General features: G+C 46.3%; 1 protein-coding gene across 2 annotated transcripts; it reads left to right on the top strand.

The window, feature by feature from the left end:
- The first annotated feature begins 683 nt into the window (after window positions 1-683).
- ENO1 (enolase 1) lies at window positions 684-21,026 on the top strand. Of its 2 annotated transcripts, none has more exons than XM_034753218.1 (12): window positions 684-825; window positions 6,682-6,775; window positions 9,320-9,415; window positions 13,221-13,279; window positions 14,245-14,314; window positions 14,783-14,916; window positions 15,559-15,781; window positions 17,633-17,830; window positions 18,208-18,409; window positions 18,781-18,889; window positions 19,441-19,499; window positions 20,563-21,026. In XM_034753218.1, the coding sequence occupies exons 2-12, from the start codon at window positions 6,691-6,693 to the stop codon at window positions 20,630-20,632; spliced, it is 1,305 nt and encodes a 434-aa protein (XP_034609109.1). In that variant the 5' UTR covers window positions 684-825; window positions 6,682-6,690; the 3' UTR covers window positions 20,633-21,026. The 2 variants fall into 2 exon arrangements, with proteins under 2 accessions (XP_034609109.1, XP_034609110.1); XM_034753219.1 differs by lacking the exon at window positions 13,221-13,279 and adding an exon at window positions 12,860-12,918.
- Window positions 21,027-25,588: the final 4,562 nt, after the last annotated feature.

Here is a 25,588-nt window from a genome sequence, read left to right as displayed (position 1 = left end):
CATTGCAATTGCCCCCAATTGTTCCCCTGAGCTGCACTTTTCCACTGTTTGGTGCCTATTTTGGCTTTGCTAAAGCGGAGACTATAGCTTTCTGAGTGGATAATAATATGCTACCAAAAACTGTGGTGCAAACTGGCCTACTCATTCCACCTTCCTTGATTATTCTCCTCCCGAGCTGTGTACTCCTTAAATGCTTGTGTTTAGCCTGTGACTGGATTGCACGGTGCCTGCAAGCTGCTGCCTGGTGCATTTGGTCAAAAGCGGTGCTAGTCCGTCCGTCCATCCATGCGGGCCCCTAAACAGGAATCTTTTGAGGGCTCCCCCCTTTATCCAGGACTAATTGCATTATTTCCACAAACCAAAAAAATGGACCAGCAGGACACACGCGAATGCACTTGTACAAAAGCCCACGCTCAATGAGATGAATGGTATTTGGGTGGAACAGTAAAGCGGGGGCCCCTTGAGCAGCTTAGGGGGGGTCTATGCAACTGCTCCCTCTGCTCCTGCCTAGCGCCACCGCAGCGCCGGGCGGAGAGCGCAGGGCCTGCACCCCGCGATGGGATTTTCCATGACTAAAAGCCCAGCCAGGGCCAGCCCGGCACGTAGCGCACGCGCCTAAGGGCTGGGGCTGGCGCGAGCCCCCGCGCGGCCAATCAGAGACGGGCGAGTGGGCAGGGCCAGCCAATGCGGAGCCGGGCTGGCAGCTCCTAATCTGCATGGGATGGACTATAGCCCAGCGCGAGCCGGCCGCATTTTCCCCACTTGCCTTAGAGCGCGAGCTGAGTGTGACTCTCCTCCTCCGCTGCTAGCGCCACTGCGGCTCAGGTAAGCGGGGTGGCCTGGCTGCACCCCCCATCCCGGGCGGGGGCGCATCGAGCGACCTGGCTGCACCCCCCCACCCCGGGCGGGGGTGCCTTGAGCGAGGGGGCGGCCCTTTGTAAGGGAGCGGCGTGCGTGGGGGCGGATGCCCGTAGGCTGGGGGGTGTCTGCGGGGGGGGGGGATGCTGCTGCCCCCTGGTCTCCCTCCATCTCAACAGGCTGCGCTGGCCAGGGGACGGGGTGCGTGGCACCAGCAGGGGCTGTGTCGCCCAGTGGGGGGGTGAAAGGGAATATCTTCCCCCCCCAAAAAAAAAACCCCACCCAGGGTGCGGCAGAGCCGGCCCGTGCACAGCCAGGGTGCATCGGGGGGGGATGCACAGCCGGCGCCGCCTGTTAAATGCTGCCGGCTCCGGGCGCCGCATTGGTGCCCATGGCAGAGGCCTTGCTCGCCGCGGCGCTGCTGCAACCGCTTCCTCCGGCTCCTCGGCTCGGCTCCCCCCGCCCCGCCGCTCGCGGCCTCCTGCAGCCCAGGCCTGCGGGCTGGAGCCGTCTGCGCCTGCAAAAGGACGGGCGGCTCCGCTGCCGGGGCACCCGCCTCCTTACAGCCCCCGCCGGAGTCTGCGGTCAGCCCCGCGGGTACCTTCTGGTCGGGGACATTAACTCGACCCCAGTGACTCGGGTAAGAGGCGGGATGGGCAGAAATGGTCCGTTCTCTCTTTCAAACGGGATCCTTACTGCTCCGTTTTGCAGGGCCCCAGAGGCTACACACGTGCCACTGCCCTGCCCTGGTTTCCCCATTTGTGCATGTTAAACCCCCTGGCCCCCCACAAGGCACTGGATTCGATCCCCAGTTCTCAGATTTTGTGTGTACTTTGCTCTGGGCTAATCTGAGGGATCTCTTGCTGGGGGGGGGGCAGTGAAACTGACCAGTTTACAAATAAATATTCCCTGGGTAAGAGATTTCCCTCTTCCTCTTTGCATCTTCCACCCCTTGCTGCATCTTTCTCTTGTCCACCACCACCCCGCCCCCCAAAAAAACCCCAACTTCACTTGGTTGTGTGGGTTTTATTAACAGACAGTGTCTCCAGACAAATGTTCAAAGCCACGTGGAGCCCAGGGAAAGCCAGTACTGCTGAAATATTAGGGTTAAGCAGCTGGCATAGCAGCAGCCTTCGTGCCTCACATATCAAGTCCCCTTCAGCGCAGGTTTACGTTGCAGGGCGATGTATTGATTTACAAGGCCTGTAGGCCCCTGGGCCATGCTGATTGTTGCAGGACTCTTGCAGGCCAATCAGCCTGTGGTCTCACAGTGGGAATGGTGCCTTTTTCAAACTGCTTCTTATGACTCACAAGAGTATTCTAATCAGTGCTTACCTATTACTCCCTTTTTTCGTGATGCTTATAATACTTTTAGTAGGAGTGTTACTGAGGAAGGTGAGTCACAATGCAAAGGAGTGGTTTCTTAGTTCAGTAACCGTTTGTTAAGATGATGGGTACAAACTAGTGAGTATTTTGCAGCAGGCTTTAATTATTAACAGCGACTGTGTAGTATGTTACAGCATTGAACCTTTCCCTCTTTTGTAACAGTAGCTGTCCTTCAGCTCTGCTTTTCAAATATTTAATTTATTTCTAGATCACCATTCTTGACCAACGTATGTTCCCAGATGGACCGTTGGTCTAACCCAGTATGGCCAGACTTATGTTTTTATGAAATCTTAACAGTGAAAATAATTAAATGTTGCTTTTATCTGTAGAACAGTTCTGCAAGAAAGGTGGCTGCCTGCTACTTGCCAGGGGTTACCACAGTCTTCATCTGAGTGTGAAAACTAGTAGTGGAAAATCTCCTTTTGACTTGCATGGGGTTTGTGCAGATGGTCAGGAGAAGTTTTTAGTCATCCAGACTTCAGAGATTTCTTTCCGTTACTTAACATGCTGAGTCACAGGGCAGGCATATGGGTTTTGAGCTGTACGGGAAGTACTGATATTTCACTTCCAAAACCACGAATTGAGGCCATTCAGTCCTTAATCTCCATTTTATTAAAAAACTGATTCTGAGTAGTCTTGTTTTTTCCTGACTTCCTGCCTTCCCTGCTATGATAGATGCCAAGCAGCATTCTTATAGTTGCATCACAGTTTGGGCATAGGGATGAATGAGGAATACATGGGATGGAATCTGACGGTACCCTTGTTGAAGTCTTCCTTGGTGACCCATACCTATCCTCTCTGGAATGCTAAAGAGTGGAAGTAATAGGTCAGAGCCTAATCTTACTGGAACTGTTCATAATTGGATGTGATGTTGTCAGTCTTATCCAGAGAGGAAGATAAGGTTGGGGAGCCTTGTGAGTCTGCAGAAGTCCCCAGGATATGCTTTTCAGCACCAAATGGAACTTGCAGCAAATAGTGTGCAACCCTCATTCTGTACAGTTGCATCTTCAGTGGCAAGGCATGCGAGGTTCTGCAGTGGGTACCCCCATGATTTGGATTACATAGCCTTTTATATGCATCTGCAAAGGCTGTCCGTTACCTTTAGGCTGATTTCACTACCAAAAAAAGGGAGTTTTTACAGCAAGATAGTGAACTCCAGTGAGGTATCTTGCTGTAATAACCTAGTGGAGGTGAGACAGTGTTTTATTTTTAATCTCTATGTAAGTAGTTAAGGTCATCTTGCTGTAAAAACACCACCTTTGAAGAGCTGGCCCAATAATCTCTCTCTCAATCAGTGTAATCATATAGTTAAAGTATACCAGGCATTCATATAATACTTGTTATCCGTCTGGTAGGTTAGTTGTCCCCATATACAGCATGGGATGAGGGATAGAAGAATTTGGTTTGTCAGTGGGATTAGAATTTGGGATTCCTTAATTTTCCAGATGCTAGACCACACCTCTCTAAATGGGTGCAGGTATCCCCTCATCTTAAAGGGGACCACTGACTGAGTCGATCACGGAAATAAGTGGGGGAATATACGTAACTTGAAAATCACTTATAAGACAGCCACTCCACAGGTTTGACTCATTTCTGGTTAGTTCGGTCATGAAGCGTTGGAGGCTTGGAATGGTAAATGTGAGCTTACTTTAAATAAATAAATTAAATATTAAATTATTGGAGATATCCTATCTCCTAGAGCTAGAAGGGACCTTGAAAGGTCCTAGAGTCCAGCCCCCTGCCTTCACTAGCAGGACCAAGTACTGATTTTGCCCCAGATCCCTAAGTGGCCCCCTCAAGGATTGAACTGACAACCCTGGGTTTAGCAGGCCAATTCTCAAACCACTGAGCTATCCCTCCCCCCCATTCTGCTTTCCAGAATGCTCTCTCAGGGGAGGCTTCCTGTTTTTACAGCCCTGTCTCCCCACTTATGTAACCAATGAAATTAACAGAAGCAGACCGAAGCACAGCTGTGACATGCTCATGCTTGTTCTCCTTTTTCCCTCTATAGCTGTGGTTGATTGAATCATGGTTGTCCAAGCAGGCAGTTCATGGAAGCAAATGATTTATGCTGAACTCATGATGAGTTAGACTGTATCCTGTAGACAGATGCTGTTTCCTACCAACCATCCCTGGGCAAAATGACTCTTTGAAGACAGGAGTGAAGAGGCTCAACAAGGGTTAAAATAAAACTGGTTTGCTGCAGGTCTGAAATACTGCAGTGCTGTAAACTGAGTATAGCTACTAAGGAAGGGGAGGGACTTCTGGGGAGGTCACTTCTCAAGGACATTTGAGTAATAGAGCAATATTAATGCCTGGTTATCATTGCAACTGTGGGAAGTGAGTATTTCCTGGGGTAGCATGTCTCCTTTTTTAAAAAAGGAACAGTTTATATGTTATGCAACTAGATTTCCCTGTAAACTGGCATATCCTGCCAAGGGTGGGGCATCTGATCTGATGCGTTCTGATCAAGATGCAGCCCTGAAAATGAAAGTAAGAGGCAGCGTATGCAAGAGCCTAATCAGCTTTGCATTAAAAGCAGCCTTTCTAGGATAAAGGAGGGATTCCTGCATCAGGGAAGGGCAATAATTCATGTGAGCCACTAAACAGAATTATCGAGGAGGTCTGTGCACTGGAAAACAGCAAGGAAAAGAGGGGGAATGTTAATTACCTGGATATTTGCTAGGGTGGGCTAGAGGTCAGAGTTCTAATACTCCAGGACTCTTCATACAAACCTGTTTATGAAAATTGATGTCTCTTTTTAAGGCTCTTACAATAGAGCAGAAAAATAGATTTAAAATCCTTTCATCTCCAGGTTTTCTACTACCTCACTGCCAAATGAACCAGAGAGGGCTGAACGTTAAGGGACTAAACAAAGCTGCAGTCTTACCTTGTAGTGGGGAGAGATTAAGGACATAATTTTGGGAAGAGGGGTAGCTCCTGAAAGAGAGGAAGGCAAAATCAATCTCATACCTGTAATCACAGCATTTTTAACACCTGTCCCATGAGCCTTTTATGTCCTCTCAAAGGCAGATTCATGACCACTCCTGTATCCTGTATGACTGATTTGCTAAACAAACAAGCTTGCAAGTATTTCCCTGTAATGCAATTTTTTTATTTCGGACTAAGCCCTGCTCTCTTTAAAGAAACTAACCTCACTGCTAAATCATGGCATACAGGCACTTGCATGAGTTGCTTTAAAACATTGCCGAGCTTATATAACTGCAGTAAATAATGCCTGTTCTCGAACAAATGGGCTGAGGGGAGTAGCTAATAGGAACACAGCCAGTTTGACAGTACCTCCAGTCAGTGGAGTGATAGGGAGCACAATGGACATTGAAAATGGAAAAACATTTATTTCCCCAAAAATGATCGCCTTTGCAAAGGTTTTATAGCATCACAGCTAGAGCAACGTTAGTGTTACAAAGCAGGTAGCTTAGGCCTATCATAGGCAACAACATGCAAGGAAATGACATGCCAGCATATCCTTCTTGGATGTTCACCTTGGAAATGCAGCAGAGGTAGATATGAAGGGTGTTTTCTCTGTAGTCTGCCCTAGTTAATCTGTGCTGCTGGCTTTAGCTGAGTGGCTGGGTACCAAAAAAGCTTGAAATGGAGACTGATTTCAGAGTGTATTATGGCTGCTCTGGTAATTGAAGTGAGAGTGGTATTTATAAAAACTGATCCTGAACACTTGATCTGCTTAGTGAACTATTGCTCCAAGATTCACTGTAAAGGCACAGTATCGCTCAGTAAGAATTTAATAGGTCCTTGACTGAAGGATCACTTCCTGCTGGGTGTGTTTTGGGTGGTGTGTTTTACAAGGAAAAAAAGTGGATGCAGAAAACTAGATGTGAAACAAAAGTTCTTCATCTAAATGGAGGAGAACATTAACATGCTTCATATCAAATGCAGAGGAAACTAGCCATACAGTAACTTGCCCTTGACTGGAGACATAACTCATTAATAGCTGCCTCTTTCCATTTCACGATTTGGTTACATCCAGCTCCCAGAATCTGCTCTTACATGTGCTAAATGGGAGCTCCTGCACTGAAGTCTCTGTCAACAAAAGTCGTTTAAGCTAGTCCCTGTGTGTCAAGGTTGCTTCATTATTATCTAAGGCTGGTATCTTTTAAGGAGTCTAAGGGAATTGAGCCTGAAGGAATTGGGCATCTCATTCCCTTAGGCTCCTTGGAAAATCCAAGCCTCAATGAACAGGTTATACTACCCGAAACTCATAACTGATACCTTAGCAGAGGGAAGAGATTTGAAGGTGGCTTTCTCCTGTGCCAACAGGAACTTTAATTTAAAAAAAAAAAAAAAAAAGTGACTAGCAATATTGATGGAACTACATACGTGACCTTTAGTGGTACTAAGGGTTCCTGTTCCATATGTCTTTCAGAATATTAAATCTTTTTCTTTTCTTTTTCTTGGCAGATACTCAAAATGTCCATACTCAAGATCTTTGCTCGTGAAATCTTTGACTCACGTGGGAACCCCACTGTGGAGGTAGACCTCTATACCAGCAAAGGTGAGTCTTGTTTCTGCCTAGGTCCCTCTACTCCTGCCACGTATCAGTATGGGCTTCCTACATCAGTCTGAAGTAGGAAGATGATTGGTACAGAACCTCACAGCCAACAAGGAGTTCAGTGTTGCACACATGCTATGGTGAACTCTCCTTTCACTCTTCATGGGGCTCCTGCTTGCTGGGGGGGGTCTAAGGCTGACTTATATGGGAGGATATTTAGAGGAGAGGGATGCAAACAAACTAGGATAGCAGCCAAAACATCTGTGAAAAGTGGTGCTTTAAAGCCCTATATATTTCAGTCTGCTCTGTCTCCTAGGATGGATGAGATAATTAAATGGGAAAAGCTGAAATTTCCAGGCTTGCCATATTGTGATAGAAAGGAACACATCTCAGTCCAGTATTTTTCTGCCAAGGGAAGTCTCCTATCTTTAGCTATTGGTCTTGGTGGCTTTGTTAGAAACCTGATGTACACCAGCATGATTTAAACAGCAAATTACTTTACCAATAGTGGTCAGCTTGAGTCAGGCTTCATGAATAATAGGGGATAAATTCATCTCTAGTGCAACTCCAGGGAGGAATTTTAACCACCAGAAACTTTTCCATTTAAGCCGCACTGCGGCATTGGAGAACCATACAAATCTTACATGACCTGTCACTACACTTGTTTTCTCTCTGGCACTCAACGTGTGCACTTCAGGGGTTCCCTCTCCCAGCCTCTTCTGCATGATCCTGTAATCATGTATTTGATGTGAGTATCTATAGCCATAGGAGTTACTGTGAAGTGCCGCATTGAGGTTCAGCTGCTGGAAGAGCTGATGAGTGGTGGAGAGAAGCTCTACTTTAAACATAACTAGTAATCTTTCAGCCTGAGAAACAAATGGCAGGTGAATGGGTCTCAGAATCTGAACGTTTTCTAAGCTAGCACTGATACGAAAGTGAAACCCAAACTGAGAGTGAAATTCTCTATTTCCCTTCATCTAACTCTGTACTGAATACATTAAGCTGCAGAGATGACTGAAGCTACAAGAAAGATCTTTATCCTATTTTATCTGTATGGATTCAGTGGCATAATTAACCTGAGCATGAACAGTGAGGAGTTTCCTTCAAATGTACTCGTGGTCATGTCTTGTGAACAGAGCTGGGACCTTCCCTCTCTGTGTAAGGCTTCCAAACCACCGATGAGTAGGAGCCCCAGGACAAGATGTATCAATAGTCCACCAGTTGGTACTTCAGTAATTCAAACCTCTAGCGTTTGCATCAATGGGGCTTTCTGCTTGAAACTAGGATAAGCTTCATTGATGGTGTAGCTGGAGCAAAATCTGAGTGTAAGCAGGGATCTTATCCCCCCACTTTAACAACTACCAGTGTCCCTTGTTCCTCTGTGCTCTCACAACTCCCACAACATTAGGCTTTGGCAAACTCCGCTTTATGCCTGTACATTCTTGCTTTCCCTCTAGAAGCTCTGCTTAATTACAGGAAGTTGTGGCTGTCTCTCATCCGCTGAAGTTAGCTCTGCTCCAGGTCCCTTGCTGCACTGCCTGCCTAATGACATCTGCCAACACACTTCCCTTTGCTGTAACTTTGTGTAGCTGTTTAATGTGGACAGACATGACTAGACAGCTGCTTAGCTGTAATTGTGGTTGTATATCTAACATCCTTCATCTGTTTTGGTTGCTGCAAGGCCTTTTCCCTCCACCCTTACTCATTGGTCTTTGTTACTTATTGCTCCGTATCTTACGAGATCAGACACTTCAATTGTCCAAACCCATACGAGCGTGGCTTGGAATGAGCAATCAGAATAGCTGAAATGCACTAACCAAACAGCTTAGCTCTGTGCCTGGAAAGATGAATTCCTTCTCTTAATGACATTCCATACCAGACTTCTGCTTGAGAGAGGAAGGCTAGAGAGAGCAAAGCTGGAACCTCACTCACAATAAAGACTGCATGAACTCTAGTGCTCTCAATGTTCTGTTCTGCTATCTCAAACTATCTTCCCGGTGTCCTCTTCCCCCCACAGCCCCACTCCAAACACCTGCCTTCCCAAGAGCAAGTGATCCAACTTAGATTCTCTGCATAGAACTAGTGGGCCAGCCCTGGCAATGGTGCTTTTTGATGGGAATTAAGTGGATTTTTTTAGTTTTGGGTTTTTCTTTTTTGGGGGGGGGTGGGGAGGACTTAGGAAATAATACCACTGTTAAGCTAGATACCTCGAACTCCTAGCTCATCTTGGAAAGGGTGGCTTATTCAGATGACGGATGGGCTTTTCCTGACTCATGCCTTCTATACGTATGAAGGAAGCAAGCTGTCAGGCTTGATATTCAGCCCCTCTGCACGTTGAGCAGTCTGCGTTGGCTTACTGTGTTGCCCAAGCATGACTCGGAAGAGTAACTCTCTTCCTGATCCAGGAGACAGACCTCAAAGTGTGGCAGGAGCAGCATTCCCTGTGCTTGCAATACTAATAGTATTAGGTTGGGATGAAGAACAGGCAGAACCTCCCTGGACCCTGCCATGCTGAGATGGTTCTCTCTTCTCTCCTGCTGTACTCAGGTCTGTTCAGAGCTGCCGTACCTAGTGGCGCCTCCACTGGAATCTATGAGGCTCTGGAACTTCGTGACAATGACAAGACTCGCTTCCTGGGAAAAGGTAAATCCATTCTTGGCTTTGCTGCAAACACTCATTCACCAGTGCTATTGTAGTAGATAGTACGCTGGCATCTTTATATTTCCATCCCATCCCCCTTCACTTAACACGGGGAGGCAACCTATGGCGCACGTGCCGAAGGCGGCAGGCGAGCTGAGTTTCAGTGGCACTCACACTGCCTGGGTCCTGGCCACTGGTCCGGGGGGGTCTCTGCGTTTTAATTTAATTTTAAATGAAGCTTCGTAAACATTTTAAAAACCTTATTTACTTTACATACAACAGTAGTTTAGTGATAGATTATAGATTTAAAGAGACCTTCTAAAAACGTTAAAATGTATTACTGGCACATGACACCTTAAATCAGAGTGAATAAATGAAGACGCAGCACACCACTTCTGAAAGGTTGCCGACTCCTGACTTAGCACATGTTTCATTGTTACAGGCTAACTTGCAATCCCTTAACAGCAAGTCAGTTGACCCATTGCACAGAAGTGCTCTAGTACAGTTCAAAAGTGTAATATACCCACACAGCTCCTCTTGAAAACAATGGGAGCAGTGGATGCCTATTTCCTCAGAAAATTAGCCATAATAAGAGACAGAGATGCTTGTGTTTGCCTGAATATATAGAGTTCAGTCATTTTTGTTAGCTGGTCATAGCCTACTGCATATTGTACTAGAATGCCATTTCATTACCCCACTTTGCTGCTGCACTGAATGTTGACACACCTCAGGGCGCTCGTTCTGTGCTAGATCGTAATGTATTCAGGCTAATGGGCATCTAAACAACCCACCCCCAATAGCCCATTATCCTTATTTGCTGGTTAGTCACAAAGATCCTTCATAAGGATGGAAGACTGCTTGTAGGGTGAGTGCTTGAAGCATGCTCTTCCCTGAACCATTTGGTAACAATTGGTGTAATGTACTGCCAGGCTTCGGAGGAAATCTATTAGAATGAGGATGATGTATGGAATCTAAAATTAAGAGCATCTGGTAGAGCAGTCCTGAGCCGAGCTCAGAAGACCTTGCATGGGAGCGTTAGACTGTCTGCAGATGCTGTCCGATGTTAAATGCAACTGTTCGTGGCTGCAGTGACCTGGTTGGGGCAGAAGATCAAATTCAGTTTTCAGAGAAAGCATAAGGAAGAACAGGAGTACTTGTGGCACCTTAGAGACTAACAAATTTATTAGAGCATAAGCTTTCGTGGACTACAGCCCACTTCTTCGGAAGTGGGCTGTAGTCCACAAAAGCTTATGCTCTAATAAATTTGTTAGTCTCTAAGGTGCCACAAGTACTCCTGTTCTTCTTTTTGCGGATACAGACTAATACGGCTAAATGCAGTGCCTTGAACAATGACAAGTTTCAGAGTAACAGCCGTGTTAGTCTGTATCCGCAAAAAGAAGAACAGGAGTACTTGTGGCACCTTAGAGACTAACAAATTTATTAGAGCATAAGCTTTCGTGGACTACAGCCCACTTCTTCGGAAGTGGGCTGTAGTCCACGAAAGCTTATGCTCTAATAAATTTGTTAGTCTCTAAGGTGCCACAAGTACTCCTGTTCTTCTTTTTGCGGATACAGACTAACACAGCTGTTACTCTGAAACCTGTCATTATGTGAGAAAGCATAGTTGCCTTTTTAAACTTACCTTTGGGAAAGGTCTGCAAAAGTACATCCGTACCCGACCACTGTGAAGGCCAATGTGCCAAGGGAACTCATCAAATAGTATAGAAAGCCTGTGCATTTAGGTAATACAGTTCTTGAGCAATTTCACCTGTTTGTAATCCTAAAACCTCTTGCTTCTCAGTGTATTGCTTTCAAGGTTCATCAGAGTGGCTAGGTTTAGCTCCCTTTTTCCTCTCATTGTAAATCACTAGGGAAATTGACTGGTTATATGGCAGTGTGATCAAATAACACTGAAGATATTCCCGTGACTCTTGAGGGGCTGGTATTTTTAAATGGAAAGGTTGGAGGCCTCTCAATTCTGGTCTGGCGAGATGGAACTTTTGTCCTTTACTATCTCACTGCTCAGATGAAATTAACTTCAAATATGCCCAGATTACCAAAACAGAGCTTGATCTGGGCAGGATGGTTAAGAAAAGCCTCCTAGGAAGAATTGAAGAGCTTGTGCTGTCTAAAACTTAACAGAACAGCCTATATAGTCTTTGGAAGCAGTCCCATAAACACTTCATGCGGCTAGGAGTTTTCTTGTTCAAATAGAATTTTAAGGGCTTATCTGCTCCTGCTGCTTGTTCTGCATCTGGAATCCGAGCCCTCTGCTTCATTATTTGTGTCAGGTAGGGAATAAGCAGCAGGCGCCAACAGACTCTCCAAGATACTAATAAAGAACAAAGAGGAGTGGAATGTAAGAAATACAATAGAAATATTTCCAAACAGATTGCTTTGGAAAGCCTTCTGTAAGTCATCAGTTTAATAATGCAGATTTAATCAGGCTTTGCTAGGCTTAACAGCCTTTTACCTCACCTGCTCCATGTGTTCTGAACAAAGGAATCTTTGAAGCACTTGTCTGCTCAGATCATCTTTGAGAACACTCATCACAGGGGAGGCTATCAGTGTCACTAGGCTGGTGTTGGTTGACTGGTTAATTACTATGGTCTTGGCTGATGGAGGAAAGAAGCGCAGAACCTACCTGGATTTGGGAGTGGATTGGTCTTCTGTCATTGTGTACTTGGCAGGCACAATAGACTCAGTGGCGTGTTTGACTGCAGGTTGAACAGCTGGGATGCGCAGTGTTATGTACAGAATTGGTGTGGCGTTGTGTTCAGAACCCCCATTTCTCTTTCATCCTTTTTATTTTAACCCTAGGAAAACGTTGGCTGACATGCAGCATTTTGTACCGGCACCAACTGCTTCAGCAAAAGACAAAGCTTTAATATCTGCACGTAGGCTCTGATGTTCAGTGTAACATCCACTCTTCCAACTGGGGACTCTAATGTAAAAGCAAAGTATTGGATTACGATGATGCTCCAATAGTCAAACAAAACAGGGTTGCAGATATTAAACACCCAATTGTCTGTTTGTTTAAACCCTCAAAGAAAAAATCCTCCCCTCCTCTGGCACCCCACATGCACTTAGAGGAGCAGCCCTTTTCCTTAAGTGTCCAAATGGCCTCCCTATCCAGAAGTTGGCATGTTCAGCCAATAGGAACCTGAAGGGTTGCAAATTCAAGGCTGGACTCTAGAATTGAGACATTGCTGGGGGAACAATCCACCTTGATTGGCTGGAGATGCAGCAACTTGCACTACCTTGTGAACCTGCTGGCTTCTGTTCTATTGCTTAATATGCAGCATTTTGCTCAACTTTGAAACTACTGCGACACTTTCTCTGCACTCCTGTGACCTCGTCCTTCCTTCATTTGCACAGTCTGCTTTTGTGTTCTTCTGTGGGCCTTCATCTCTTCCTTTACTCTCTTGTCCATTTCACTTCTGTCAGGTGTATCCAGAGCTGTTAAATATGTTAACGAGTTCCTGGCTCCAGCGTGTTGTACTCAGGTAATGGTCGTGTGTGTTTATTGCAACCTGTCACTTGGACAGACTCCTCCAGTGCATGGTCTTGCAAACTAACCTTTCAGCAGGCATTCCTAGAGGATGGCTATTTCCATGATATAACTTGCCACTCACCTGAGATCACCTTCTGAAAGAACTTAGCATTGGCAGTGAAAGCTAAGGTTTGGTTAGGGGGAGAAGCTGGATGAGAGGTGATTGGGGTTGGATTTTTTTCAAGTGATCATCTACTAATGCCTGCTTAGCCTGTGTTTGATTAGATCAGTGATTGATTTGCTTGTTCCTTCCAGGTGTCTCAAAAGCTGTTGGGCACGTCAATAAAACAATTGCACCTGCACTGATTAGCAAGGTAGGAGCATTCATTATTTAACTAACCTTATTTAATGCAAGTATGTGTTCTAGCTCTATTTTTTTTTTTTTGTCCCTTTAAAAAAAAAATGAAGGAGCTGGAGAATATCTCCTGATGTACAGCTGGCCTGTGTGTGAGTGCATGAGAACAAATTGATCTAAAATAACTCCCTTCTGAATCCAGTAACTGCTCCCATTAACGAGTGCAAATTTAACCCTAACCTAGCCAGAATAGCATCACTTGTTCTGGTCATCTGCGACTTAGTCTGGGGTAATGTTGCATGTGTTGCTGCATACAACCGTCTAAATGGTGAACTCGTGCATATTTATTCCTAGTGTCCAGCAAGCAAAATGAAAATGTAATTGCACTTCATTCTGACAGCTTTTTTTTTAAAGCACAGGGTTTGGTTTCATATGTAGCTTCAGTCTGACTGAAGGAGTTCGTCTGTATTAAAGCTATTCTGAAGTCACTCTCTGAGTGTAGAGGTCTTGCTGAGCTAGGATCTCTGTACAGGCTAGAGGAGGAGCATAAACCTTCATTGGTTGCCCCTCTGCCAGGCCAGGATGAGGGCAAGGGCAGTTTCCTTCCAATGAGGCATGTTTAAGGATGTCCTTCAGAGTTCAGGAGTAAGACAGCTGGAATTCACTAGGGTTTGAGTTTCCTATTGGCTCTTTGGTGTATCCACTCAACTTCGAGACCTACTATAATTAGCTAGAAACTGAAATTCACATACAATCACAATGCATGTCTAGCCTCTTAGCTCGGCTATTTCCTAGTTACCCTCATGCAGTTCTTCATGTCTGCCAGACATACACACTAGATATCTTCTGACCTCAAATTAGTGACAGGTTTTTGAAGCTGAAATTGGGGGGGAACCCACAGGTAGGTGACACAGGAGAAGGGGGATTGCTCTGAACTATACAGCATGGCTTTATTTCTTGGTTTCACTTTTCTTCCCTTTGCAGAACATAAATGTTGTGGAGCAAGAGAAGATTGACAAACTGATGCTGGAGATGGATGGATCAGAAAACAAGTGTAAGTGTCTTTTTGCACAACACACAGATGTACCGTTTCAGCACCAGGTTTGTCGTCCAAAGTAACTAAAGTTGCTTGGGGGGGGCCAAGAGAAGTGCACTCCATCATGGTGCTGAAGTAGTTGATGGCCATCTCTAATTGAGTAAAGGGATAGCTGTTAAGAAATGAGACATCCACTTCACACATCAGTTCTGCTGCTGTGATTGTGGTACAGTGTACCTACTAGGATGTATGCTGGCAGTGCATGTGCCCATGGAGGCTTTCATGACCATTTCATGTCTAAACTATTGTAAGATACTCTGAACTTCATGCAGTCTTAGAGTGGGAGTGGAGGAAAGGGGAGTTGCAATGAGCTTACTTTGGGGCTCATGCATTTAAGAATAGTTATCACAATAGCGCTTCTGAGGTGTTGCTCTTTGAGGAGGATTTGCATTGTCTATGTAAACATGTTTCCCTTTTGTGTTTCAGCCAAGTTCGGGGCTAATGCCATTCTGGGTGTGTCTCTGGCTGTGTGCAAAGCTGGTGCTGCTGAGAAGGGGGTCCCCCTGTATCGTCACATCGCTGACCTTGCGGGAAACCCGGAAGTTATCCTGCCAGTTCCTGTAGGTTTCCTGAGTTGAACATTTGGAAACTATATCTGCCTGGCTGGCATTTTCCTACGTGATTTAGGAGCACAAGTCTCATTGACTTTCACAGGGCCTCTTGCTTCTAACTCGTGTGTGCTTGAAAAATCCTCTTCCCTATCCTTGGAAGACTGATTATTAGCACAGTACTCTGATTTGGGAGAACAGTGTATCTCTTGGATTCAGGAATCTGAGGGTCTTCTAATGGAACCCTTCTGGATTAGAACCTTTCGTTTAAAGCACAGATGAAGTAGACCTACCTATACATGGTGGTCTTCACTGTAAACTCAAAGGACATGAGTTAAGGTGCAACTCTCCCTTGATTCCTTATTCAGGGAGAGCATGCACAGGTTTCATGCAGAATGAGAATGCATTCTATGTCCAGGGTGAGGGCATGGGGTCCGAACAATCAAGTGTTTGATCCTACACCTGTGACACGGTGGGTGTGTTTCCATTGACTTCCACAGGTCCAGGATAAGAGTGGGTGTTCTGGACAGCTTGTTTGGTGGAAAGGGAAATGGGTATATCTCATTGCACTGCTTAGTTATACTGTATTGATCATGGGTAAAGCTTGAGGGGAAAGTGCAGCAGCAAACTCTGCCTCTGTTCTCCTGTGTCAAGGCTTTCAATGTGATCAATGGTGGGTCCCACGCTGGTAACAAGCTGGCCATGCAGGAGTTCATGATCCTCCCGGTTGGTGCTGAGAGCTTCAAGGAAGCCATGCGTATTGGTGCTGAGGTCTACCACAACTTGAAGAACGTCATCAAGGAGAAGTACGGAAAGGATGCCACCAATGTGGGTGACGAGGGTGGTTTTGCACCCAACATCTTGGAGAACAAAGAAGGTACGAAGCAGAGATGGATGGAGAAACTAGAACTTTACCACCGGGTGGTGTGCAAGGTTGTGTAGCTGGCTCAGCCCATCATGGACTCCAAATATGTCCACTACTGGCTGAAAAGTTTTGCTGATCTCTGGGGGAGGGATCTCTTCCTTTCTATTAACTCTTAATGGTCACTGAAATACTCCTCCATCCCCCTTCCATTCACCCAAGAGGGGCCAGTCCAGTCCCATAGGGCTTTCCAGTGCAAAGCTGCTGTACTGAACGCTCCCTATCACTGACTCCAGAAGACTAAATTGCCAACGGGAGACAGAGACAAACTTGGCCATGTGCAGGTAGGAACTAGTGGCCCCATTCCATGAATTCACGTGGATTAACAAGGTGACTTAATTTTTCCATACATTTCATTTGCTGTGTACGCTGGGTGGAGGACATCCCTGTGCCAGTTAGCGGTGTGGTTAAACTCTTCTAGTTCTTATGCCTAAGGTCACTGTTGCTCAAAAGTAAATAAGTGAAGAGATTTCACTGGGGCTGGTCTGTCTCCTAATCTCCAGGGAGAAGGGACAGCTTGCACTGTAATAGTCAGTGAGCAATAAAAGCTGCTGGGGAAATGGAACAAAGGTGACCTGTTCCAATTCTTCAGTCCCTGAGACGGCACAAACCTCCAGGAAAGGGGACCTGCTTTCAAGCAACATGGAAAATACAGTCACCGAGGAGCCTACAGCAAGTGCAGTGTCTGCCAAGTGGGTGGCGGGGGAGCCGCCTCCGAGCCACAGGGGAACTGAACACCTCTGCAGCAGCAGAAAGCTGTTTCAGTTTTGAATGTAACTGACAGTTTTCACTGTAACCACTATGGTGCATAACTGTCCAACCTCTACATAGCAGTCCCTTCAGTGACACTGGAGATACTTGAGCAAACACCAGAGTCTCTGAATCTACAGGCAGGTTCTTCCCCTTCATGATACTGAATGGACAGTCTGTTGGCTTTATACACTGGCATTTTTTAATATGAAGCTGCTAAAAAGTACTGATCAAAGTTGTTACTGTACACTGTTTGGCAGGTCCAGCCGCTACTTGGCTCTAAATCTGGGATGGGTCATGGGGGGGGGGGGTGTTCATATTTCTGTTACATGGTGATCACCCAGCGCTTTGCTCTTCAGACAGCCAAGTGGTATCATGTTTTAGAGGATTCAGCAGCCAAGCCTCCTGTCAGAAATAGCCTCTCATTTCCAAGGAAAAGCGGGGAAAGTGTGTAACTGGAGCCCTGACAGATCACTGGGGGAAACAGTCCTCTTCTGTCCCACTCAACATCAGGCTAAATTTACTACTTGGACTGTGTTAATGCCGTTCCCCTTACCAGCTCCGACTATGCTTCTGCAGGAGTTGAAACTAGGCAGGATCCAGGCAGGCCAAGTCATTACTTCGTGCCTAGTTAAATTCCCCCTACAGTTGAAACTGGAAATGGTATTCATTTCCTGTCCTTTAATTGTTCGCTGATGTTGATATGGGCTGCTGCACTCCACCTCAGAGGTGGCTTCATGTCAGTGGTGGGTGAAGATTCTTAAGTATCTCTGAGGTTGATATGGGATATCATAAAGATAAATGAAGTGATAAAATGCTCCAGGAGTATCAGGTGCTGTACAGACATTGGTCAATAAGACCTTGTAACACCCCTAAAAGGCGGGTAAGGAATAATCTCATTTTACAGATGAGGAGAGGTCAGTGACTTGCCCAAGGGCCCCCCCAGATAAGTCAGTAATAAAATGTGGATCATCTTGAAGCCTACAGCATGCATTTTCTACAAAAGTGTTAAGTTATACCTAGGAATTCATTATAACTCACTATCTAACCCTCCAGCTCTGGAGCTGCTGAAGACTGCGATCAGCAAGGCCGGCTATACTGACAAGGTGGTCATTGGGATGGATGTGGCTGCCTCAGAGTTCTATCGCGATGGAAAGTACGACCTGGATTTCAAGTCTCCTGATGACCCCAGCAGATACATCACTCCTGACCAACTGGCTGATCTGTACAAGAGCTTTATCAAGAGCTACCCATGTGAGTGGTACATGCTGCTCCGTTAACAGGCAGCCAGTAACAGATGGTTTACTCCCTGGCAGGTCTTCCTCCTCCCACCCCCCCAACGCCACCACCTCTTGGTGCACGGCAAGAGGACAGACAGGAGTAGAACTAAAGACATTGAGTGGGGTTGGGTGGAGGCTAAATACTTCATAAAAAAGCCTTTAATCTTGTGCTTTGGATTTGGTCCACAGAAGATGCAGTTTCAAAGCTGCTAATGCAAAGTGCTGAGCAGGGAGGTGTCAGGTGCATTAGTAGATGTCCTAACCCTAAACATCACCTGGCTAGAATTAGCTTGAACTCTTCCGGGATGCTGAGGCTGATAATTAAAATACCCCTTCTGCTTACCTTCTCAGTGGTGTCGGTTGAAGATCCCTTTGACCAGGATGACTGGTCAGCTTGGAAGAAGTTCACTGCCAGCGTGGGTGTTCAGGTGGTGGGTGATGACCTGACCGTGACCAATCCTAAGCGTATTGCTAAAGCTGTGGAGGAGAAATCATGCAACTGCCTGTTGCTCAAAGTGAACCAGATTGGCTCTGTGACAGAGTCCCTGCAGGCGTAAGTCACCTTACAGATATAGACCCAGACCAACTTCATAACATCAGTGTGTGGCTAAGTACTTTCCCTTCAAATACCACCTGGAGAGGGGGGGGGGGGAGAGAGCGACCGACCTCCCTCTACCTCTATCTGTCTTCTGCCTGTGCCGTGCATGAAACATCGTAAAACATTCCCAGCCACAAGTCCCCATGGAGTGATGGGCTGGATGACAGTGTTTCGCTTCTGGGCAGTGCATCATTCCATCCTTAACACCAATATCCACATTAACTGAATGAACCTGAAGCTAGATCGTGCAGTCATTAGCCATACTTGGCACTTGGTATCCTTTGTACAAGTGGTGCAGAATCTTACTCCTATTTCTCTTGCTTTAGCTGCAAGCTTGCCCAGTCCAATGGCTGGGGTGTGATGGTGAGTCACCGTTCCGGGGAGACTGAAGATACCTTCATTGCTGACCTGGTGGTTGGTCTCTGCACTGGACAGGTCAGTATCTGTACCTGGAATGGTCCCCCTCTAGTCACCTGGCTGCCTTCTTTCATAGCACAGAAGCCATTCTGTAGCAAGAAACAGATGATCCTAATGACCTCTGAGGCACAAGGATTTCCCTCTATTGCTATACAAACATCCAGCTAGTCTGTAATAGTAGCTATGGTGAAACATACTGGCGCTTTTCCTCCTCAGTAAGTGGAGATGCTGTTTCCTTGTGATGTCACTAATAAAACAAGGGAGGAATCTTTCAGCTCAATCCATGTGGGTGTGTCAGGATTTCCTGGTATTGTAACTTCCAGCAATAAAATGAATGAGTGCACTATTCACTGCTGGAATCCAACTTCCGCCCAGCTTGTTTCAGGTTAGCTGATCAGACTTCTGGTTGCTTCTGTCCTTCCACCATGCTCAACTCGATGCATTATTATTAAGGACATGATTGTTCTTACCGCCTATCATAGGAGGGGCATTTGTCTTCACGCCTTCAGCTCTTGAGAGCAGAGCTGTTTTTAACCCCAAAGTAACTAACTTCCTGACCTTTCTTTCAGATCAAGACTGGTGCCCCTTGCCGATCTGAGCGTCTAGCTAAGTACAATCAGCTCCTGAGGTGAGGATTGCTCTGGGTTGGAGTGGGGAGGTGGGGGACTAAGTCTAGCCTGCAGGCTTGCTCTAAGAACAGGGTATAACGCATCTGATGACTTGGTCTCTGCTGTGCTGACTCTCCAAGAGTCCAGTGGAAACAGCAGTCTCCATTGCCATGCCAGGGCACATGCTAACGCTGGCTAAGATCTCCCTAGCTGACTGTAGGGAGACTCCAGTGGGTGCTGCCATGCCTTCTGGACTGACCAAATACCAAGGGCTAAGTGGCTCAAAGATTGGGGAGGTCCCTAGCTGGCCCTTGTAGAACTTTCCATGTTGCCCCTGTGGGCTTATAAACATCGGTGGTGTAGCCACAGCTTGGTCCCTCTATCCAAATGAAGAAGCCCTTATCTCATGACCCGAGTTCTGTGAAATGCTACCACCTTCTAGCCCAGAAAACATGAATACTCAGCCAACGTCTGTGCTTATGCTATGCCTTGACAGCAACTTTAGGCAGTGCCTGATGCTCGCTGTGTTGGCTGCCCTTGGTATGGGCAGCACTGCACTTAAACACTGAATACACCATGGGGAGATCATAGTTAGGAAGTATCCTGCAATACCAGACAGTTGCTTGGCATGAGGTGTAGACGTTAGCGGTTCATGTGAAGGTCAGCAGAATAAGTCTTGTTCCTGGCTGGGTGGGGTGCAGCATGCAATGCATGTGGTCAGCTACTAAGCAGACTCTTGACTCTTCCATGCGTATGACATGAAGGAAAATACTGTCTCTCGCCAAGGTGCTTGTGCCCCACAAAAGACACTAAGCCCAAATTCAGCTGCATATGTGGAAGCAGCAGAGGATCAGTGGCATAGTCCAATGCACGCCAGCTTGTGTTGGCTGCTGAACTTAGGTTTTATGGCAGAAATGTCAACCCTACAGGGAGGTTTCAAGCATACTCTTGGGTGGGTTTTTGCTCCATCTGTGTTGTCGTTGCCAGTCCAGTCAAGCAGTCATACAAATAGATGTACTATGTTATGTGCTTACACCTTTCTTTTTTTTGGTTCTCCCCCCTCCCCCCTCTTTTCCTAAACAGAATTGAGGAGGAGCTCGGAAGCAAGGCCCGCTTTGCTGGCAGGAACTTCAGGAACCCCCGTATCAACTAAGCTGTGTGGGTCAGACAGCCCCTGTTCTGGTTTAAAGCACTAGTCACCTGATTAGATCATTATTTACCTGTATTAGAAAGAAGGGCAGCTGAAGGAACAAGACCAGTTTGCAGGGCCTCTCACCCTAGACTGTATTTCACCTAGTGTTCCCCAGCTCTACCTGTTGCTCTTAAGCGCTTTGCTGCTTTTGTAGAACAGTCCCTCTGGGGGGTTTGTGTATTAAAAAATTGGAACCATGTTTTAAGTCCCCACTTTGACCTTGTTGACTGTGGGCATAAACATACTTCCCCCTGTTTAAGTGTGTGGCGCTGTGTAACTTGCAGTGCAGCCTGAGGTTCCTGCAAACAGAAATAGTAGTGTTATGTGAGGCAAATAAAAGCATCAAACAACCCAGCAATGAGTGTTGCCTGGAGTTATTCCATGGGACGTCTCACTGGCATGCACCCCTTCCCTGTCCCCAGTCTCTCCTCTTGCAGATCCTGGCTAGTGGCATGCTTGGTGTTTGTTTGTCCCCACAAAAAGCTGCTGCTTAGCTGCCTTTGCCCTTCACATCGATTTTTCTAGGGATGTGCCATGCTGCTGCTGAGAGTTCACTTAGCCAAGTTAGCCCCTTTTGAAAATAGAACTCACTCATGAGGAGAAAGCTTTGGGGCATTCTCTGAACTCTTGCCGCCGCCTCATCTCTCACCGTGCCCGTTCTTGCTCTCCCATCCCTGACAGCTGATACAAGAATTGCACTCACTTGTTTACTTTCAGCATTCAGTGCAAACTGTTTACATGCCCAAAGGTCAATAAGGCTTCATATGCCGAAGCCTCTTCAGTGCCTCTATTTTGTTTCGCATTTGGGTGCTGTAGATGTAGGGAGTTGGAGAGAGCAGAGTGAGCTTTAAGCAGAAACACAGATGCAGCTTTGGTCCGGTGCATCTAACTTGTATAGTCCACAATGGTCCCCGGTAATGTGGCCATAAGTACTCATGTGCCACCTTCCTTCAGCTAGCTTGATAACTATAAGGATCACTTTTCAGGACTAGCCATGTAATAGCAGTTGCTTGGTCCTTTTTCCCCAATGTCTCCTAGCACTGATGCAAGGCATTACTTCCCTAGCTCATAGGGCTCCCTTCCCACCAATCCATGTAGTTTCTCATCTTCTTGCAAGGGAGAGTGTTTGGTAAATATTTGTTGAAACTCTCAATCCCCTGTAGTTTTCTGCACAGGGTGACTTGGCCTTCTTGACACTGAGAAGACATGATGGCAGTATTAGCAAAATGTGTGTCTGCTTTATCTTCCTGGCAGGACATTTATTGCTGGGAGGAAAAGGGGTTTGATTTCCTTCTTCCCAGGTTTAGCAAGTGAAAACTAGATGCTTTAATCCTCTGTGGCTGGTTCTGCACAGTGCCCTCAGAGCAGGATTTTGCAATGTTGTTCAACCTCCCAGCAGACTGCAAAAACACACCAGGTGGTACAGGAAGGAGGGGGGATTGCTCTGAGCAATTTTTGTTTTTCTTAATGGCTGGCTTGCAGGGGGGAGATAAATCTCCTTACCAATTCTCTTTAATGATTGTTTTACTAGTCACAATTTCAGCACATTAAAATACCTATTACTGAAAACTGTTTACCCATGCAGAGAAAGTGACAATGCCCCCTTGTGGACATCATGGTGTATTGCTGCCACAAGTGGGTTTTTTAAACAATTACCTGATTTCCCTCTTAAGATGCAGGTGTGTTTAGACCTTTAAATTAGCCATGTATGATAGGAATGACACCACTTAAACAGATGCAGCTTTATTTTAAAATAAACGGTTACTTAAAAAGCTGGATGTTTAAGTATCTCTTCACTGTTTAAAAAAAGTCTGTTTCAGCAGTCGCCTTCTGAAATCAAATATTTTTAAGAGCCAGAATATTAGCATTACCCTATATAATCAGTAAGTGACAAATAGGCCTGGCTGCAGGCATGCATCATTTAGTCTCATCCAGACTCATCTGCAGCAATGAATCTGTTGGAGCCATTTAAATGCTCTATGCCTCAGTTTCCCCATCTGTTAACTCTAATGATCTTCACCAAGTATGTGGTGAGGATTGATGGATTACAATTGAAACTCTCCATTACTCTCTACCTAAATATTTTTCATGCAAACTTTTTTGTCCTGTGTGTCTCAGTTCAGGTCTCCATTGCAGGCTTCCAACCTCACAATTCCTAGTTCCAGAATGTCAGAGCAGAAAACACAAAGAAGGCTGAATTAACTCCACTGCACGGGCAAAAAAGCCCTGGTGCCATTTGGGGATGGTTTCCTCTGAAGCAAATGAAAGTCGTGGGATCCTGACAAAAGCAATGTATTGAAAGCTCAAATTGTATTAGTGTGTCAGCAACTAAGTCATGGGCAGCCTCCCCTAGTGGTTGGAGCAAGACTTCAGCCTACCAGTTAGCACTGAAACTTGATGGGTCTGGCCCAGGAGCGAAGCTAAGGGTTATAGCCGAGTGTCAGAAGCCTAGAGCCAAGGGTCTGAGCCAGCAGTCAGAAGAAGCTGGGGGCAGAGACCAGGATCAAGCACAAAGCTGCAGGCTAGGAATACAGCAAGTGGCTACTGGACTGCTCCTGATGTTGAGAATTAGCTTGCTGACTCCTTCAACCAATCCAGCGCCAGAGTCAATCTAACAGCTTCTATCAGGGCTAGCTGTGTGCAGTAGGTTGCCAGGGGCCTGGCTTTGCCGCAGATTTGGCCCCTGACTTTCGGCCATACAGGGGGGAAGAGAAGGAATGGAAGGATCTGTCCACACAAGACCCCAAGAGCAGTTGCTCTGTTTTTAGTGGCAGAAGTGTGGTTTTTAATTTTAAACCAGCTGTAAGAGGGTTCTTTTCCTTTGAGCTCCCCTGGGTCATGTGTTCAAGGAAGACATGTTACCACACCAAGTCACCCTAAGTCTGGGAGGAAAGCAAGTGTGTGAAAAAGACTCAATGAAGCAAGAGCTGGAGTTGTCTTGAGAAAGCAGAGATTATTTAGGAAAAGAAAAACTGAACTGGAGGTGGAGTGGTTGAGAGAAGTGGGACAAGACTTCCTGGTTATGGGGAGAAGTCTTGTTCAGTCAACAGAGGAGGCCCAAGCTAGCATTGTCCTAAACGGAGCAAAAAAGGGAGACGTTAGATCTATGTAGTACTGACACAAATTATAGCTCTGAAGGGATCTAGCCTCTAGGGGAATTTTTATGTTCATTTTTTGTTTCATTACAGGTATTTATTAAATAAAATGTTCACTATTATGTTAACCCTACAGAGGAGTTTTGGAAAAATTGGACCTTGTATAATGGGTGGGTAGGCCACAAAGCTCCTGGTGCCTGAATTTGCCCTTCCATGGGCAGCAAATACATTTCTGGCAACTTCCGTGTAACTAAAGCCATTGAGGGCAGGGAACTAGAAGCAAAAATACTAAGGGATCGTGCCCAGTCAGCTGAGCTTTCAAATGTGGACGAAGTCCAGTGCCGAGGTCAATTGTAGCCTTTATCTGATGGTAGCAATTATGTTTGTTTGTTGAATCTATTAGATTCTAGGTAGGGAAACAGCCCAACTGACTACTGGATCCAAAGTTCCTTAGCCGGTGAGTGAGTTTAGATCCAAGAACTGGAATTTCCAGCACGGGATGTTTGTCTTGGAATATGGACCTGTATCCAGCTGGACTTGGGGCAGGTTCAGATCCCAGCTTTCAGCCCTGGCTTCTGGCAAGCCCTAAAGTCCCCTCAGTGCTGTTGTGGAAGTGTTTGGACATGTACCTGGCTGAGGAATACATCTTGCAAAAATACAGGAGCTTGTACAGTGAAAGCCTCGCTGCTTTCTTGGACAGTCAGAAATGATTTCTGCTTAATAGGTTTATTTCCTCTGACAGGCCTTTCTTAAGAGGGGCTTTACTATAAATACTGAATTTACCAGCCTGAGCCCGCTGCACGGTAAATACCTCTCTTTCAGATTTGTCCTTTTATCAGGTATTGGTTTAAGCTGGTTGCGCTCTGTAGATTTGAAACCCTGTGCACTTTTCACACATTACTGATCTCTGAATTAGGCCCTGTTAAATGAATAAACCAGCTAATTACATACAAATCCTATCAAGGGATTTTTTCTTCGTGCCTGTCAGAGGCAAGCTCGTAATATGAGTAAAATGGGTTAGTGAGCTCTTTAGCATAACTAATATAGGGAGTCATGTTAAGAGACTCCTCATCCTTTATTTTCCATTCAGGGCTTGAGAAGGTGAATACTGAGTACTGGCTACAGACGGACATGACGGTATGCCGCTTTCAGGCTTCTCTTGCAAAGCACTGTGCCCACGTATCTCTCTCCCCTGCCCTGGGATGCCCATAGCCTTTCCAGAGCGAGGTAGAGGCCAAACTGAGCTCTGCTAATCTTGGTGAACCACCACATGCAATGAACTGTGGCTCATGTGAGCAAAATGTCCACTAGAGGCTGTGATGGTGCCGATAAAGTGGTGGAGACCTGTGAAAGTAGCTTCCCTCCAGTACTGAGGAGGTTAACTCTGGTGGGTGCAGCTAACCCCACCCTGCCCCTCTGCAGGAAGTCCAGAGGTGGCGTAGGAAGTACAAGTGCAGGGCCCTGCAGCTCAGTTGGAGCTGGACCAGGGAAGGAGGCTGATGTCCCTCTCAGGGAGCTGAGCCCTCAGCCAAGTCGGTGACTGGGAGCGGGGAGAAAAGGCAATCCACTATCCCAGGGGACGGAAGGAAGGAAGGGCTGCCTGACCATGAGGCTGAGAGTCAGGTTCGGTGATGACAGAGCAGCGCCAGCAGGAGCCGGTAGGACGTAACGGCGGGGCGCAACAAGACTTTTGTCTAGTTGTGCTGCCAGGATGCCAAGCAGCGACTGCCCGTTTCCCCGCTGATCCCATGGCAGGATTGCCAGTCACTGCTAGGGCCCTGGGCAGGGACCATGTAGAACAGGGTAGGCCTTGAATCCCAGC

The sequence above is a fragment of the Trachemys scripta genome, chromosome 19 (assembly GCF_013100865.1).
Source record: "Trachemys scripta elegans isolate TJP31775 chromosome 19, CAS_Tse_1.0, whole genome shotgun sequence".
Classification (NCBI taxonomy): Eukaryota; Metazoa; Chordata; order Testudines; family Emydidae; genus Trachemys; species Trachemys scripta.
The sequence above is the reverse complement of the archived record's forward strand: the minus strand, read 5'-3'. Positions and strand labels throughout refer to the sequence as shown.

Excerpts from the sequence above, each read along its gene's own strand:
- ENO1 (XM_034753218.1), top strand. The coding sequence starts at position 6,691 with ATGTCCATACTCAAGATCTTTGCTCGTGAAATCTTTGACTCACGTGGG. Across the intron at positions 14,315-14,782 it reads GGATGGATCAGAAAACAAGT|CCAAGTTCGGGGCTAATGCC; the intron begins GTAAGTGTCTTT and ends TTTGTGTTTCAG. Across the intron at positions 15,782-17,632 it reads CATCTTGGAGAACAAAGAAG|CTCTGGAGCTGCTGAAGACT; the intron begins GTACGAAGCAGA and ends CTAACCCTCCAG.